A 16,698-nucleotide genomic window follows, 5' to 3' on the forward strand; every position below is an offset into this window, starting at 1 on the left:
AGTTAAGGCAGCTTCTGCCCAAAAGTCTTTCGGGACTTAATTTGCTATTAATAAAGTCCTAGTGGTTTCTACAACATGGCGATGTTTTCGTTTCGCCAGTCCATTTTGTTGAGGTGTATAAGAACAAGATCTTTGATGTGTGATGCCATGCAATTTAAGATAATTTTGAAAATCTGTGGATAAAAACTCTCTCCCTGAATCTGTGCGAAAAATAGCAATATCATTTTGAAATTTGTTTTTAACTATATTATGAAAAGTTTGAAAGTATGAAAATACTTCAGACTTATGTTTAAGAAAGTAATTCCACGTATGTCGGGAGAAATCATCGACAAAAATAACATAGTAAACAAATCCTCCTTTAGAAATTACTGGTACAGGATCCCAAACATCCGAGTGTATTAATTCAAGTGGTCTTGAAGAGAAAATTGTTCTGTTCTGAAATGGTAATCTTTTCATTTTGCCGAGAATACAATCTTTACAATCAAATGATTCAGAATTACAAAATTTCCCTAGATTTAGAAAATGTTGGATTTTGGCTATATGTGGATGACCAAGTCTCTTATGCCACAGTTTCAACTCTATTTTTTGAATATTATAACAAAAAGATTTCTTCGGCATTTCCAAAAAATCCATGTAATAGAGTCTTCCTTCTCTATGGCCTTCTCCAATCAGCTTTCCTGACTTGTGATCATGTACCCAACAACCATGAGAAGAAAAGGAAATATTACACCCATAATCAGAAATTTGAGATACAGATAAAAGATTTAAATTTAATTTGGGAACATGTCTAATTTTTGGAGAAAATTTCTTTATTTTATAAATTTTTTCAAAATTTTCTAATACTTCGATTTCAAGAGAAATCTCATCACCAGTGAAGACCTTTGACACACTTGTTTTATTTTTAACACATTTGGATAGACTTTGATTATTTGAAGTCATATGAAAAGATGCACCAGAGTCAAGGAGTCAAGAAATTTTACCTGGACGAGAAAAAGATGAGGTTGCTGCGCAGGTTGAAGCTTCAGATGAGGAAGAGGCACCTTTGATGAGAGGCTGAAGAATCTCCATTAGTTGGGCCAGGGAAATTGGTGCATCCTGATCTTTATGCTTCGATCCAGCAATTGCAGCTCTTTTTTCTCTCAGCTCCTTAAGTTTGGGACATTGTGGCCTGTAGTGTCCCGGTTCATGACAGTTATGACAAATAACTTTCTTCTTATCATAGTCATCATTTTGTCGGTTAAAGTGAGGAGGCCTATATGATCAAACATGATTCTCTAGTCTAGACACGGCTAAAACAGAATCATCTTCAATTTTTGAAGAACCTTTTAGGAGACGATTTTCTTCCATTGTTAACTCTTCAATAGTTTCAACAATAGAAGAATTTTTTCCCCGGTGAAGGAGGGTTGATTTAGTGGTTTCAAATTTTGGCCTTAATCCAATGATAAACTGGTAAAAATGTTCAGTATCGAGTTGTTTCTGACGAAGCTCGATGTCTTGGGCATAATGTCACTTTGGTTCTAAAAGGGAAAGTTCTTCCCAAAGTTCGGACAACCCATTGTAATATTCACGAATAGTTTTGTCTCCTTGTGTCATCATTCGAACTTTTTCTTGGAGGTTGCATACGTGTGCAATATCTTTAAGGGAATACATATTGCTAAGGTATTCCCATGCCTTATCGGCATGATCAAATTTGGCAAGACTTGAGCATTTTTTAATGTCAACGCTATTGATAAGCCATGACATTATTTTAGCATGAGATATTTTCCATTCTTTCCATTTCTTCTCGTATGAGGCAAGAGCCTTGATTTTCTCTTCTTCCGATAGAGGGAACTCTTTATCTCCCTCCTTTTTAGTAAGAGATAGCTTAGGTTCCGAATCGGAACCATCCACAATCCCCTATAGGCTTTTTCCCCATATATGGTGCTTCATGATTGAAGCTCATGTTACACAGTTCGTATCGCTTAGTTTCATAGGCATGATGGTGACTTTATCATTGTCATCCATTGATTACAAGGAGAGAAAGAATAGGAATAGAAGAGAAACAAGAAGAGAAATGAAAAAGAAAGAAGAAAATACAATACAAAAAGATGTGAAATCTTCCCCAATGAAGTGATAAAACACTTTTCTTCAAGTGGCGGACACTTTAGTAAACGGGCACGGAAACCAAGGCAGCTTTTCCTCAAGATCTAGAACTTCCGCGGCTCTGATACCATGAAATGAAATAGGAATCTTCGAAACACGAGCTTAGATTCACAAGGGAAAGTGTCAAAAATGACACTAAAGCATAACCCTTAAAAAAAAGGGTATAACTGAAAACAAAATAAAAATAAAAGGTATTCTTTATTGATATGAAAAACCAATTGCTTAAGAAGCATTGGAATAGAATACAAGAGGGGCTGCACCCCTTTATATACACAGCTGAAAGAGGAGGACTCAATAGAGTTGTTGGACACAGTCCAACGGCTCTAAATAGAGCTGTTGGATTGTGTCCAACAGCTCAATTGCTAGTCAAGTCTGGACAGGATTTGACTAGCAACTGTCATTCTAGTTCAAACTGAACTAGATGACATAAAGACAAAAAATAAAAATAAAGGAAAAAAAGTTAAAGAAAAGAAAGAAATGAAAAATATATTTATATATATATAATAATATTAATAATATTATTATATTATTATTTTTTTTTTTCATTTTAACACTGTTGTTTTTGTACAGGAATTATATTGTAGTTAGGGGGTTAGTGTGAGATGATGGAGACTATTCAAGTTATCTTGATAAAGTTTGACTTGACTGACTATGCCAATATTTGTGAGAACAGTGTGAAGGGTTTCAGCTATGTTGGATATCTAAATGGTACCAAAGTGAAACCAAAGAAGGCAAACGCCAATTACGATACTGAAAATGTGGAATGAGAGGGGGGATAATGCAAAGGTGAAATCATGGCTCCTGGGATAATGAAGTGGCTAAGGATGCTTGATGCTATTTAAAGCAAATTTATGGCAATCTAACTGGGTTTGTAGATATCAATTGAAGCAAGAACTGAAGGCTTTAAAGCAAGGAAATGAATCCATTCAGGCATTCTGTGCTAGGTTTCAGCAGATATCTAATGCACTAGATCTGATGCTACCCTATAGCAAGTGTGTAGAGTGCAAGGATCGGGATAATGAAGCAACAGACCATCGTCAAGTCATTAACTTTCTGATGGCCCTTTGTCCCAAATTTGATAGCATCAGTAGTCGTATAACTGCCCTTTTCTCCCTACCTTAGTCCAGACGCAAAGCTGCTGGCAAGAGACTAAGAATAACTCTCCCAATTCTCAATCTACAAAGGAGTCGATACTTGCAGTAGCTCGACATCTAGGAGGTAGAGGAGGTGAGAGATTTGGTGGTGCTAGAGAAGATATGAGTTCAGTACAATGCCACTATTAGAGAGGATATGGGCATATGGAAAACTCATGTCCAGCCTTGAAGAAAAAGAAGGATCGAGTACTTTTATCCCCTTCCATTGGAGAGAGTTCTAGGCCCAAGGATAAATAAGTGGATAGCAGTGGATATACTCAGTCTCCTACTTCATCAATAGGTGGTTCTTCTGAGCACTCAAGAGGGAGTCAGCTACAGATTTTAGAGCATATGCAGAAGCAGATTCACCAGTTGCAGCTTCTAGTTAAGTCAATCATTGCTGCCGCCTCTTCTACATTTTTTGTTCTTTTTTTCTCCTCTGGTACTGCATATCCAGGAATCTCTGGTAGTTTTCCTGGGTAGCTGATAGACTCAAGAGCGTCATGTCATACAACTGCTCATGAAGCTATCTAAACCAAATATCAGCCTTGCAGTTGCACTTTTTACACCTTTATTAAATGATTGTACAAGCTACACATGGATATATTTTATAAGAAATAAAAGTGAACTTTTTGATATCTTCAAACAATTTTGTGCTATAATTGAAAATCAATTTTCTATTGTGATTAAAACTCTTTATTTGAATTCAGAGGAAGAATATGTTAGTGATATGTTACAATGATATTTGAAAGAGAAAGTGATTATACATCAAAAATCTTATCCATGCACATCTGAACGGAATGGGGTACCAGAACGAAAGAACGGACACATTTTGCAGACCATTAGAGCCCTCTTATTTTCACGATTTGTGTCAAAACCCTATTGGGCTAATGCAATTAATATGGAAATATATCAGATGAATTGCATGGCTTCTGGAGTTCCTAAGGGTATTTCTCCTTATCAAAAGTTATATGGTGTGGTTCTGAATTACAAATTGATGAAAGTTTTTTTATGTAATTATTTTCTCTTACCTAAGAGATATAGGGATAAACGTTCACCTCATATTGTCAAATGTTGCTTTTTGGAGTTTTCTAATAGCCAGAAGCTGGATTTCTAGAAATGTGGTCTTTCTTGAGAATAGACCATATTTTGAGAAGTTTAAGGATAAGGAAGAAAATGATGTGGACTTTTCATTTTTCATTCCCTTTTCAGTAGAAGACAGAAGTGGTCATGAAGAAACTCAAGAAGGAAGTATTCAGAACAGAGAGAGTAGATTTGGTCAGACATAGTCTAGAACAAGTGAAAAATACCTTTCTTGAACCAAATAGATCAAGAAGAGTCTGGGAACTTAGAGGCCATCTCAGATTCCCTTCCAGCTGATCCTGTGCAAGTTGTGTGCACACACATGCATACAAACACAATGTGTAGGAAAGAGAGGACTCATCAAGCCTTAGAGTGAACGCCAATTCAGCTGTGCAAGCGGCAGCATGTTATGGGGTTCTTGATCTTAAAATGCAAGAGGAATTCATCCCTATCATTTTTTTATGAATAGAAACATGCCCAAAACAACAACAAATAACAAAAACATCTAGTTCAAGATTTTGTTAATGCCAATTTCAAATGCATCACAAAGTCAGCTATGAGCCAACTTAATTGGCAGTTAAGAAATACAAAATCATATTGAGAAAACAAGTGTTAAGGAAATTGAAATTTTTTAATAACCAAAACCAAACATAGTTCCCTAACTAATTTGTCACAACAAAAATAGTTCCCTAACTAATTTGTCACAACTAAAATTTAACAAACCATTCAAGAAAGTTGCAATTCAATCCTTCTCCATATTAATGGAAAATAAATGATTTCAGTCTGTAAACTTAATCTATTACATAAGCATATTAGTGAAAACATACCTTCAACTCAACAACACGAGTTCCCATGTTTTCTTCTGCCTTCCTTTGCTTTAATAACCATTTTTGCTCTTGTAGAAGCTTCTTTTTATGCAGGTCCATGATCCACTTTTCCAGCATAGTATACTTCGGTGGAGAGAATGGCTGGTCATCAGCTTCAATGTTAATATCCTCCTCATCTTCTCCTTCTTCATCTGCATCTTGAGCTTCTTCTTCATCACCAAATGCTACCTGAGGAACAAGCAGCTGTCCGTGCTTTTGATCAGAGTTTGCTGTAAATTCAGTACACTGATTTTCATTATCACAAACTCTCTGATCATCAGAACCATTAACTACCTTAGTGTAACTGTATCCTGAAGCAGGGGCCAGACTATTCCCTTTCAATTCATTCTCGCATAAGACACCACTATGTCTTGCCAATTCAAGCACTTGCTTATGGCTTTCATGATCAAAATACTTTATGGATGCCTGCGATTTCAATGTCATAGAAGACGGTTCCCATTTTCCAGAAGCTGAATTTGCATTGTATGCCTCTGATTGGTGTTCTGTACTTCCCATGATAGCTTGAGGCTGGGGTACAGAAGCATGAACAGTGTTTGGATCAAATTTCGGCATGGATGACAAAGCAATTGTAGAGGGGTGAGTTTCATTAGGAGTCACTGAACTAGCCAATCCCGTCACAGCATGCTCTGGCTGCTTGCCCCTGATCAAAAGAGAAGACTGGCCATGATCAAACTTTTCTAACTGTTGATTTCCATCTTGATGGAATTTTTTCTCAGGGTAATTCTCAGATGAAGTTTTTTCAGCGGTCTTCAGAGAGTCAACTGCAAATGGCATAGATGTCTTTATATGTGATTCTGCAGTCTCCTGACACTCTGCTTCAGATTCAGATTTCTTCCTTGCAGTGGGTGGCCTTTTTCTTTCTTCACTTGTTACCAAATGGTCAGGACATCTTTTACTGTTCATCTTTTTAACACACTCAATTTCTTTAGATACAGCCTCCATCTCCATTAAGCTGTTAGAAGAAGAGGAACCAGGAAGATTTCTAGTAGCATTCATAAACTTTTCTGTTTCCCGAACACTATTTGATGGCAGACCACCAACTTCATGACCATGACTTGGATCCGTTCCAGACAATTCCTTTGCTTCATGATTTTGACTTGGACCAACTCCAGGTAATTCCTTTGTTCTTTGATTCATTAATTTGAAATTTGTATCTGTAGTACAACATTTGTCAAGGAATAAGGAAAAAAAAAACATAAGAAACATTAGTATGGGGAAGTGAACCTGCCTTCTGTTGGGGACCTTTCACCCAATGCAATTTCAAGATGCAGCTTTCTGGGCACCAGACCATTCCTGCACAAGAAGAATTCACACACAGAATAACTAACTACCTTAACAGGAAAATAAACCGTTTCTAAAAGTTTCAAAATTTCAATCACAGTAAGCTCAATATGATAGCCAAATAATGTTGAGTACATGCCTGAATGCTAGGAAGACAAGGCATTGGGCTCTGAGTTGCCTAAGATGTTGTTCCTTGAAAGGCAAGTCAACCATGGAAGTAGCCTGTGGTGCAAAAGGAGGTTTTGATGGATCTTTAGACACCACACCCTTAGCTCTTCCCATTTCCATGTGCGGATTTGATTCACTGCACGTATCACTTGCATCACCTTTCATTTTTACAAAGGCATTTTGAACACTATCAAATGCATCAGCATTCCCCAAGATGTCATCCTTGCTTTTAGGTCCACGGAATCCAGTACCCTGTTCACAAGAAGTCCTTATTTTAACAGGCAGAAGCTGCAATCTATAAGCAAATCAACTCTATCTGCTGTTTAAAGAAACCAACATAGACCTCTTTCATAGAATACTGGCCTGAATTATAACACCAATTTGTTCTTGACAAACAAGGAACCATTTTTGGAACCTAAAGGACAAAATATAGCAGATCAACTCGACAATGGGTTATAAAAACAGCAAGGATCTGATGGAAGCTCTATGACTTTGAAACTCAGTCCAGTCATATGATCCATAGGAACTCAGTTATGAGCATTCCTAGTCAACTAAATTAAGACTTCATACAGAAGCCTTAGAATCCAAAAATTCATATGATGCTCAAGAATCAATGGAAAAAATTAAGCATATGAAAATTAGAACAGAAAAATATTCAAATAGAATCATTAATTAGTCACGAGAATGGTCCCAAATCTAACTAAAAGACAAGAAGTGATGACTTGTAGAATTGCCATCACATTTATGCAAGAACATATATTCAACAATTTCATACTTTATGGAGAAAAGCAGAAATACACTGAGTAGAGGACTAACACATAACTGCAAATTTGCAACAAAATAATAAGAGTTCTGTAGCTAGTCTGCATGTAAAGACACTCTGAAAATTATACCTGGACACCAGTTTTGTTCATCCCAGATACAGTTTTACAATTTTTCATTAAAAAGTATGCCACAGAATTAGGAAAAATATTTTTAAAAAAATATTGACGTTACTTGCTTCTTTTTGGATGTGAGGGGTTGCGCTCCATGGAAGAGCAAGCACAATTGACACGTCAAATGCAGCAGTATGTGTTTCAGCTTTTTTGAGTGAAGGAAAGCCTTTCCAAGGAAGTGAGGATAGATGTTGGGTGAAGTTTTCCAGAACAAGTCAAACCAGCTATTGAAGGGAACAACTAAATTACTAAGAGTAGAGTAGTAACAGGAAATCCTTCCTTTCAAAAACTTTCCTCCCCCTTTGGTGCACTTTGTACACTGCAATCACTAGCTCAAGTACCTAAGAAGAAGAAAAAAGGTCAAAATAGAAAATATTGGCTTCTACCACAACTGGTGGGAAATTCTATGAAACTCAGCACCTGCCACAGAGAATCTAAAAGATGCCAAAACAGAAAAATGGCAGAAAGTGAGTAATCACCCAGACTTCCTTTCTTCTTCTCTTCTTTCTCCAATTCTTTCTAACCAAGCTTCTTGATCTGTCACTATCCCTCTAGAAGTATAATAATTACAATACAATCATGCCTGAAATCCTAGGAAATCATTGAGTTGAATAGATTTGCAACTCTCTCTTTCATCATTGTTCTAAGCAAATCTGTGAGACATATCAAGCCACATCTCCTTTAGTATAATGCACATCATCCAAGGCACATTACCATGGCATGCACCCAGGAACATTTATGAAAAGATTAATCGTGTAAAGGAAAAAAAATGAAGGATCATGATTCTACGGAATGCATACAGGTTTCTCTGGGGGTTAACAATGGCCTAAAATAAACCAAAATTTCACCCCCTCATAAGACCATGTTTTTACTTCCAAAAAACACAATCCAATGGCTGATTTCTACTAAACGGATCATTCCAAGCACATCTACTAAAAATGGTCTGGTGCAGGTTGACCGCAGCACCAGACTCTTGTTGACCCACACCCAGCCATGTTGAATGCTGCACCGAACGAATGACGCACCATGTCAACATGGGGGCTTTGGGGTGCAGCAGCACCCATGTGACGTAGCATACAAAAAGAATATTGTGGCAAATGCTTCATTACTCAGGCAACAAATATCCAACCAAGACTTTGCACATTTCAATCACAAAGCTGGTTAAATGATACTATTTGTTATGTGGCACAACAATAAGCAACATAGTTCAGTTAACAACAAATTGCTCTATAGTTAAAAGCAATGAATGGGGAAACATTAGAACTTGCCATGAAGAAAAACTGACCTTGTTCAGAATTGCTCCTTCAGAAGATTGCTGAGAAAAACCGAGCATCCGATCTTCTACATCTGTAGCCATTAGTGAACCTTGTGATATTCCAGAAGGGAACCCAACTTTATTTTGATTCCACAATCCTCTAGAACCTGAGCTATCTAGCCTCAACAGCAGAGAACTTCCTCTAGCAGAAGCAGGAACCCCATTTACAGATGATGCCTCCCCGTCTTCTGACTGTCTCATATTTGCTGAATGTGAACTTAAAGTGTTCACTTTAGGGGCAGTTTTCTCAGGCATAGAACCCTGAAAGGCCTCTTTGCTAACCCTAAAAATTGACTCTTTGCCACCAGAAAATGAAGAAAGGTGCTCCAAATGATCAGTGTGCTGAATAGGAGCCATGGAAGCTTGTTCCATCCTTTTATCTTCAATTTGACCATGTGTCATTAACTTACCCTTCTTCGAAATCAGGTCTATATTATTAACAGCATCATTTTGTTGAGAAATTTGATTTTGAGAACCCTCCTTCAAGGGAAGTGCTGAATCCACCCTTTTTCTTTTGGCATTGGTCTTCTTGCTATCTTTTGAACCTTTGGGAATATCTGGTTTATTTGTGTTCAAAGGGCCATGCTTGTCCTGCGAATTTCCAGATCTTGTATCCCCCATACCCATATTTGCTGAATTATCATGCTCTCTTTGAGACGTAGAACCTTGATCAATGGCATCCTGCTCCACACCTTCCACTCTCCCTGGTCCAATAAACGGCCTCATAGAACTAGAACTTCCATGCTTGTTCATAGTATTCTCAGGAAAAACAGCCTGATGATCTTGCATAACACCAACATTCTGAGCTAAACCATGGGAAACTTCTTTTGATTTACCTCCATAAGCAACATGCCCAATTTTAAGAGATGGATCAGTGCTACCTCCATGAAGCATTAAGGTTTCTGGTCCATCTCTGTCTTTTAACCTTACATCTCCAGGGACCGCATTTTGAGCCCCACCAGGAAATGGCAAGCGAGATGGCTTCAGAATATCAATGTCAAGGCCATGTTGACTAATAACAGTTTCCATTGCCCTACAAAGAAGACGGGTGCATTAAAACAATAAGCATAACATAAAACTAGAAGATCACCATGATACGCAAGGGCTTTTCTCGGAGATATTTTCAAAAGGTGATTTTTCTTAGGAAAAACTCGAAAGCTATGAATAATAAAAAAGATAACAAATAATAGGTTTTATAGTATTTTTCTTACAAAAATATAAAGAAACAATTAGAAAAGGTTTTAAAATATAAAAGAAACAAAAAGGATGTTTTTTGGAAATTCTGGGAAAATATCGCAATATTTTTTGTTGTGGAAATATTTGGAAATCTTGGGAAATCTCGGCTGACCTTGAAATATTGATAATATCTCAACATTTTCAAAATATTGGTGATTATGTTGGTACAGGGGAGATTTCACCATCGTTGCCCACTAGCTGCAGTATGTCCCCACATGGAGTGAGTATTCAATGGAAGCTTACAAGAAATATGGCATTATTAAGGGGACAATATTGACTACTTGGCGCCTTTGCCGTTGTAATCCTCTTGGTATATCTCATCATTTCTTTATGTTTAGTTTGTTTCTTCAATATGTCAAAAGATGCTTTTTTTGGTTGTGTGATTTGGCAGTTAGATTATTTTATGCTCCAAATTTTGCTCTTGTTTGATCTTGTATGTTTTTTGCATTAAAATTACTATTCAATATTCATTCTCCAAAATTTTACCCTTTGTTTGTTCTTCTTTGTTATCTTGTGAATATAGATTGTGAAGATTGAAAATTGTAATAAAATTTCAGAGCCTCACATGGAATTCTTTGGGGCTATTGTGATTGGAAAGCCCCTTGTTAGTCGGTGTGTTTTTGTACACAAAAAAGCGTTCACTATGCATTTCTACTTTATTCAATATATGTGACTGTATTGTTGCTGTCATCATAATTGATGATCTAAAAAAGTACCAATAAGAATGTAAAGACATAGTAAGGCACATGATTCAAATGCTAGAAGATGAAAGAAACAACTCTTCTTGCATGTAACTTGTTGAGGACATCCATTGTGGTTGTGGATGTAAGTGTGACACATGTTGTGGATAAGGACATGATAACACGGAATATACAGACTGGTGAATTTAACAATGGATGTGAAGATGTGTTTGCCTGAAGGGTGAGTTGAATGAGGTGTAACCACATCAATTAAGGATCTATCAGTAGATTCTTGTGTTAAGAGTCGTGGTTCAGTGACCTGTAAGGAAATGAATGTTCTTGGTAAGTGACATGTTTGTGTGATGGGAAATCTCCCCTAGTCCCAGTTAAACAGGCTTAGACCTAACAGTTCTATATTGATAACATGCTAAGTTCAGGGGAGGAGACTTAACAGTCCCAGTTAAACAGGCTTAGACCCAGCTTGGTGAAAATATAAAATTCACTAAATATGTTTTATGTTCCTCTTTGTTTTGAGTGGCTTGTACTTTTACTAATTATCTATAAAATATTTATAATGTCCTTTGTAGATTTTTTGGAAGATTAACTAATTAAATTGCTATTTATTTTCAGGATGATTGTGTTTCTTTATCACGTCTTGCTGAATGCATTCAAAGAACGAAGCATGAGTTTAGTCACACTGCATTATTCATGGAAGGTATTTTCTTTGAATGAATGAGTTTGTGTTTAAATGATATATGTTTGTGTTTGAACTTTGAATGTTTGAAGGAATTTATGAGCAGGGAATAAATTTATATTTTTAAATGAATTGATGGGCAGGTTATAAAGTTCCAGGTTTGAATGTTTGATGGGTAGGTTAAAATGTGTTTGAATGAATTTACGTTTGTATTTAAATGTTAGTAGAAAGAATTTATATTTGTGTCTGAAAGATATAAGTTTTTGTTTGAGCTTTGAATGTTTGAAGGAATTTATAAGCATGGAATAAATTTATAATTTTGAATTTGAATGTTTGATGGGCAAGTTAAAATGTGTTTTAATGAATTTATGAATGTAGGAAGCAAGACCCAAGTTAGAATGGGTTCTATAGATGTTGTCAGACTGCTAAACTGAACTACGTTTTCTAATCTATAGTTGAAGACACTAGTTTAGCTATTTGGTACTTTGATTTTTTGTTAATAAATGACTAGATGCAGCCGGACGAGTCATTGAGTTGACCCACCCAAGTCAAGAAACACTAGTGGATGAGCCAGCCACTATGAATTTGTACCTACCTTGGCTTAAATTTCTGGCTCCACCCCTGGTTGATACCAAAACATTGTTATAGGAAAGGAGAAGATCCCACTTGGATCTTATTTTGCTAAAACTATTCTAAAAACCCAACTCAAGTTATGGTCATAGACTATGTAACATGGTACTTCCATCTTAACCCATGTCAAGGCTTGCACTTCAAGGTGTGTAAAAGAAATAATAATGTATATAGCAACCATAGCAATGGTTTTTGAAAAATTCACCTTGTTGCTTCAACTACCACCCAAACTAAGTAGCAAAAGGACACCTTAGCATTCATGGGTGACCAAGCCAACCAAAAAGGTACCCAGCACTTAGGCTAAGGGTGGGCATTAAGCAAGCACCTAGGACTAGGAAGCAATTAACAAACTTAGTATTCAAAATTGTGCCCCCCCCCCCCCGCTTCCCCAAAAAGGCATCAAATAGTGTTTAGTCAGGTATCTAGGCATCACTTAGAGACCAACAAAAGAATATAATGATTTAAAATAAAAATAAAGAAAACTCAAATATTTTAAAATACATAACTAAAACATGAATACAATGTTTTAATTGTTATAAGAAAACAAATACCAACCATGATGTTCCCCCACCTAGACACTCACCTAGGCAGTCCTAAGTGGTAGGCTTGCGCCTAGCTGGCCAGCTAGGTAGGGTTTTAACTACTAAGTTATCAAGAAGATATTTCATTATGTTTACATATATATAACTAAAATCATATTTTTGTTAGTCTTTGAATTTTTTTTTAAATTCGGATCTACAAATTAATTTCCTTTTTTGCTTTCTATGCATTGCCTAGGTGCCTAGGGGCTTGGCATCTAGGCTAGGCATCTAGATTCCACCTTGCACTTTTGTCTAAATAGTAAATAGCATTAAAGAAAATATTAAACACAAATTATTAAATCACTTCTAGCTCCTAAAGAAAATAAGACAATAACACTCGAGAAGGGGAAATTTTGCCACATGTCATGTTCACATGATAGTTATTATCTACCAAAACCAATTTGTTATTTCTTTGGGGTAAACAAGGATAGTTGCATATATTAATTTGTTTAACAGCAAAAAATTTAGACTTTATTCTAGTTCTAGGAATCACTTATACAGCATAATGCATACATAAAAAAACTACAAGGAAACAAGTGTATAGGTCTACCACAATCAGAACTTAGTGACAGAAAACAACAAAACGTCAGGATGATAATATCTAACAACAAATTATATTAAGTTATAAGCACATGAATACATCCTGAGAAAATTTTGATAAGAGGAGAATAACAAGAAGATTAGCTTTACCTGGATATCACTTGATAAGGTAAAGACTGTTCCTTCCCACTCATTTTCATATGTTGACATATCTGTCACGTTGAAGCACACAAATGACTATTATATGTTGTCCAAGAATTATGTGTAATATGTTATAAAAAAGGAAGTCGGACTTACCACAAAAAGTTTAGTTGCTAGCTTGGCAGGCTCATCTTTTGACTCTTGAATCAATTTTTGAAGAAATTTAGCAGCCTCAATTTCGACATGTTGAGGTGAAGCCATCTGTCAAAAGTTATAGCAAGAAAATTCAAGAATAAATAATGCATCAAAACTCGAAATATCCAAATTGCAAATGTTTCCAATCACAAACCTTCATTCAGTATAATAGTCCACGAGACAATGTCCTAGGCTGTCACAAAGACACATGGACACGAGGAACATGATGCAGGATCAACTTGAAAGTTCGAATTTTTTTTGGAAAATTGGACACAGGGACACAAAATTTTTCAATCAATAAAGAACTATTATTTTTTATATTTTATTGAAATAAAACCTTAAAACAGTAAAATATATATATATTAAATTATTGATGGTACATGTCAGTGTCCGAGCGTGTCCGCTTGTGTCACAACAGACACACCACCAAAATGGCGTGACCCTGTGACATATGTCCTAGGCGAAACAACAAGATTAGATATCTAAAGCACTTAACCAAATCAACAAGAATAACTTCAATGAAGTGCAGCAGTCAAAACAAAGGTTGTATAAAATGTATTGCTACCTGTATCGATGAGCTCAAAATAAGATACTTATAGTGTCGTATTGTATTGTACCATAAAAAATCTTATGTTTTTAATAAAAAATCTTAAAAATTCATGAAATTTTCTAAAAAAAACATAACAAAAGAAACAATATGAAGTGCATAAAATAAAACTACAATATCACATATCAAAACAATTATATGCTATGAATGGCATCCATAAGACATAGACCATTCAATAATCAAGATAATATGCTATGAGTGGCATGCAAAAAAATGCAAACTATGAAATAATATGCATATTAAACAATGAAAATAATCTAATAAGTCAAAGATTCATAATAGTGCGTGTTTAGATAAACAAAAACAATATCATACAGTGTTTTTCAATACTTAAAAAATTTATATAACCAAGTTTTCTTTAAATTCAAACAAACAAAAAATAGATAATGTTAGTCATGATTATCATCATCATCTTTTTATTTTTGCAAAAAAATCGCCCCCAGGTCACTCTAAATCTCTTTAGGAATGAGTATGAACCGGCCCAAAGGGGCCTAATATGTTTCAAAAAAAAAGAAAGAAAGAAGTACAGCACAAACTGCACTTATTGTGATACATAAGATACACCCCGTATCAGGGTGCATAGTAAGATACACCCGTACAGGTGTGATACACACTATTATCGAGATGTAAACACTGCTCAAAACCAATAAGTATAGGACCTATATGCTGCCAATCTGCTCAGTCCTAGCAAAAGGATCAGGATAATTTCATGAAGCTAAAGAAACCTGGCAAAATGCTCAAAAACTAGGGAAAAACTTAGGAAACTAATTGCTACAGTGATGTTCTAAAAAGAAACTAGAAACTTAAAAGACATCAATGGAACAATCTTTGCGTTCATCAGACCTTGAGGAAGTCACCAAATTTGCCAACACACACCATCGTGATAGGTTGCACAGATACATGTCATGAACGGGATTCTACAATCTTGGGTTTGTTCTTCTTCCATGATTTCCTTAGACTCATAGAACTTGCAATGATCATTTCAACAAAAGCATACATGCAGGTTTTCCATCCTAATCCAAGCAACATTAATTGTGCCATGCACCTTAAAACTTATGAGTTGTATCACTAGTATGCAAGAAATCACGTTGTGAGTTGTATCACTCATATGCAAGAAATTACGTTGTGAGTAGAAAGCTAAGCTTTTTTAATCAGCATATTTATGTAAATGCACATCCTATTTAATCATCAATCTTCAATTACCAGTCCTTCCAAAAAAGGCCATGCAAGCGTAAATATGAAGATTTTGAATCACTTAGCTGTTTATCATAGAGCGTTCAATCATTAGTAGATGCGCAAACAAATCGATCATCTGAAATTCCGCACTTAAGGGGTGTTTGGATGCATTCACTTATCAAGAAACTATTTTATAGTGTTCCAAAATGCAATATCCTAACTTATCCCAGTTTTCTGGATGCAACCCACCCGCCTCTGTCAAGCCGAAAAGAGGAAGGGGAAGAACTACCACAGTTGACAACCTGAACAACATACACAATTGACCAATTAAAGTACAAATTGGAAATAATCAAAGACGCCTGAATCAAGCATAAGTCAGATGCAACACATCATCAACTCAAAACCCTAAAAATCGTGCAACACGAAAACATGAAACGAACAAGAACACGAGGAGGAGATTTTGAAAATTCAAGGGAAGCCCAGAAATTCAGAGTCAGCAGACCCGATGATAAGCCAACAAGAAAATGTGCATCTATCAAGATCATAATATGAAAAGAAACAGGAGAAGAAATTCATAGTCGGCTAAGATTAACGCCACAAATTACAGAGAAACAAGAATAACTGAAAATGAAGACAAATAGGAAGGCCGGGTGTCGGAATGGACCAAAATACTAAGAAATCAAAAGGAAGAGCACAAACAAGGGAAAAGGAGGAGGGAATTTCTTAGGTAAAAAAGAGGGAAGAGATGAAACTTACCCTGACTGGATCGCGAGTAAAAAAAAACCAAAACCTTCAGGGAAGCGATCGCCAGAAAACGCAGGAATCCGTTCTCCGGTAGCCTAAACGACGTCTTCTCTGGGGCCTAACCTGCCCCCATCTCTCTCTCTCTCTCTCTCTCTCTCTCTCTCTCTCTCTCTCTCTGGTGCCCTTTTATGGAAGAGAAGAAATGAAACCATCCGGTACGGATCGGAATCTCAAGAATCGAAACTGGAATCAAAACGATTCGTCTGTGTTTAGTCGGGTTTGGAGGATTCGTCAAGTAGGGGCTTGGATCCGGTAAGCCATAAGCAGTTTGGGGACCTCTCGGGTTTGGTTAGGACCCAGGTGAAACCAGACTTGGATCAGATTTTCCGGTATGGTATCGGGTCCAGACTCGGGTCTAATCGGTTCTATTATAAGAGACCATACCCGGATCTGATAAAAAAACTACATCAACCGGACCTGACCATACCCGGTAAAATAATAATTTTTATTATTTTTACATTGAAATTTTG

The 16,698-nt window shown here is 36.3% G+C and overlaps 1 protein-coding gene across 3 annotated transcripts in view; it reads right to left on the reverse strand.

Moving 5' to 3' along the window:
• LOC149812057 (uncharacterized) overlaps positions 1-16,322 on the reverse strand; it is a 75,887-nt gene extending 59,565 nt beyond the window's left edge. The window contains exons 1-8 of one of the 3 annotated variants that reach the window (XM_089993449.1): positions 16,181-16,322; positions 13,603-13,707; positions 13,456-13,517; positions 8,915-9,977; positions 6,666-6,946; positions 6,474-6,538; positions 5,519-6,399; positions 5,186-5,413 (exon numbers count right to left, since the gene is read on the reverse strand). In XM_089993449.1, the coding sequence (XP_089849575.1) occupies positions 5,186-5,413; positions 5,519-6,399; positions 6,474-6,538; positions 6,666-6,946; positions 8,915-9,977; positions 13,456-13,517; positions 13,603-13,707 (2,685 nt within the window). In that variant the 5' untranslated portion in view covers positions 16,181-16,322. Of the gene's footprint in view, positions 1-5,185; positions 6,400-6,473; positions 6,539-6,665; positions 6,947-8,914; positions 9,978-13,455; positions 13,518-13,602; positions 13,708-15,673; positions 15,727-16,180 lie in introns of all 3 variants that reach the window. The other 2 variants (XM_089993448.1, XM_089993447.1) reach the window with 2 other exon arrangements.
• Positions 16,323-16,698: the final 376 nt, after the last annotated feature.

Source organism: Nuphar pumila, chromosome 17 (genome assembly GCF_984573655.1).
Source record: "Nuphar pumila chromosome 17, dmNupPumi1.hap1.1, whole genome shotgun sequence".
NCBI lineage: Eukaryota > Viridiplantae > Streptophyta > Magnoliopsida > Nymphaeales > Nymphaeaceae > Nuphar > Nuphar pumila.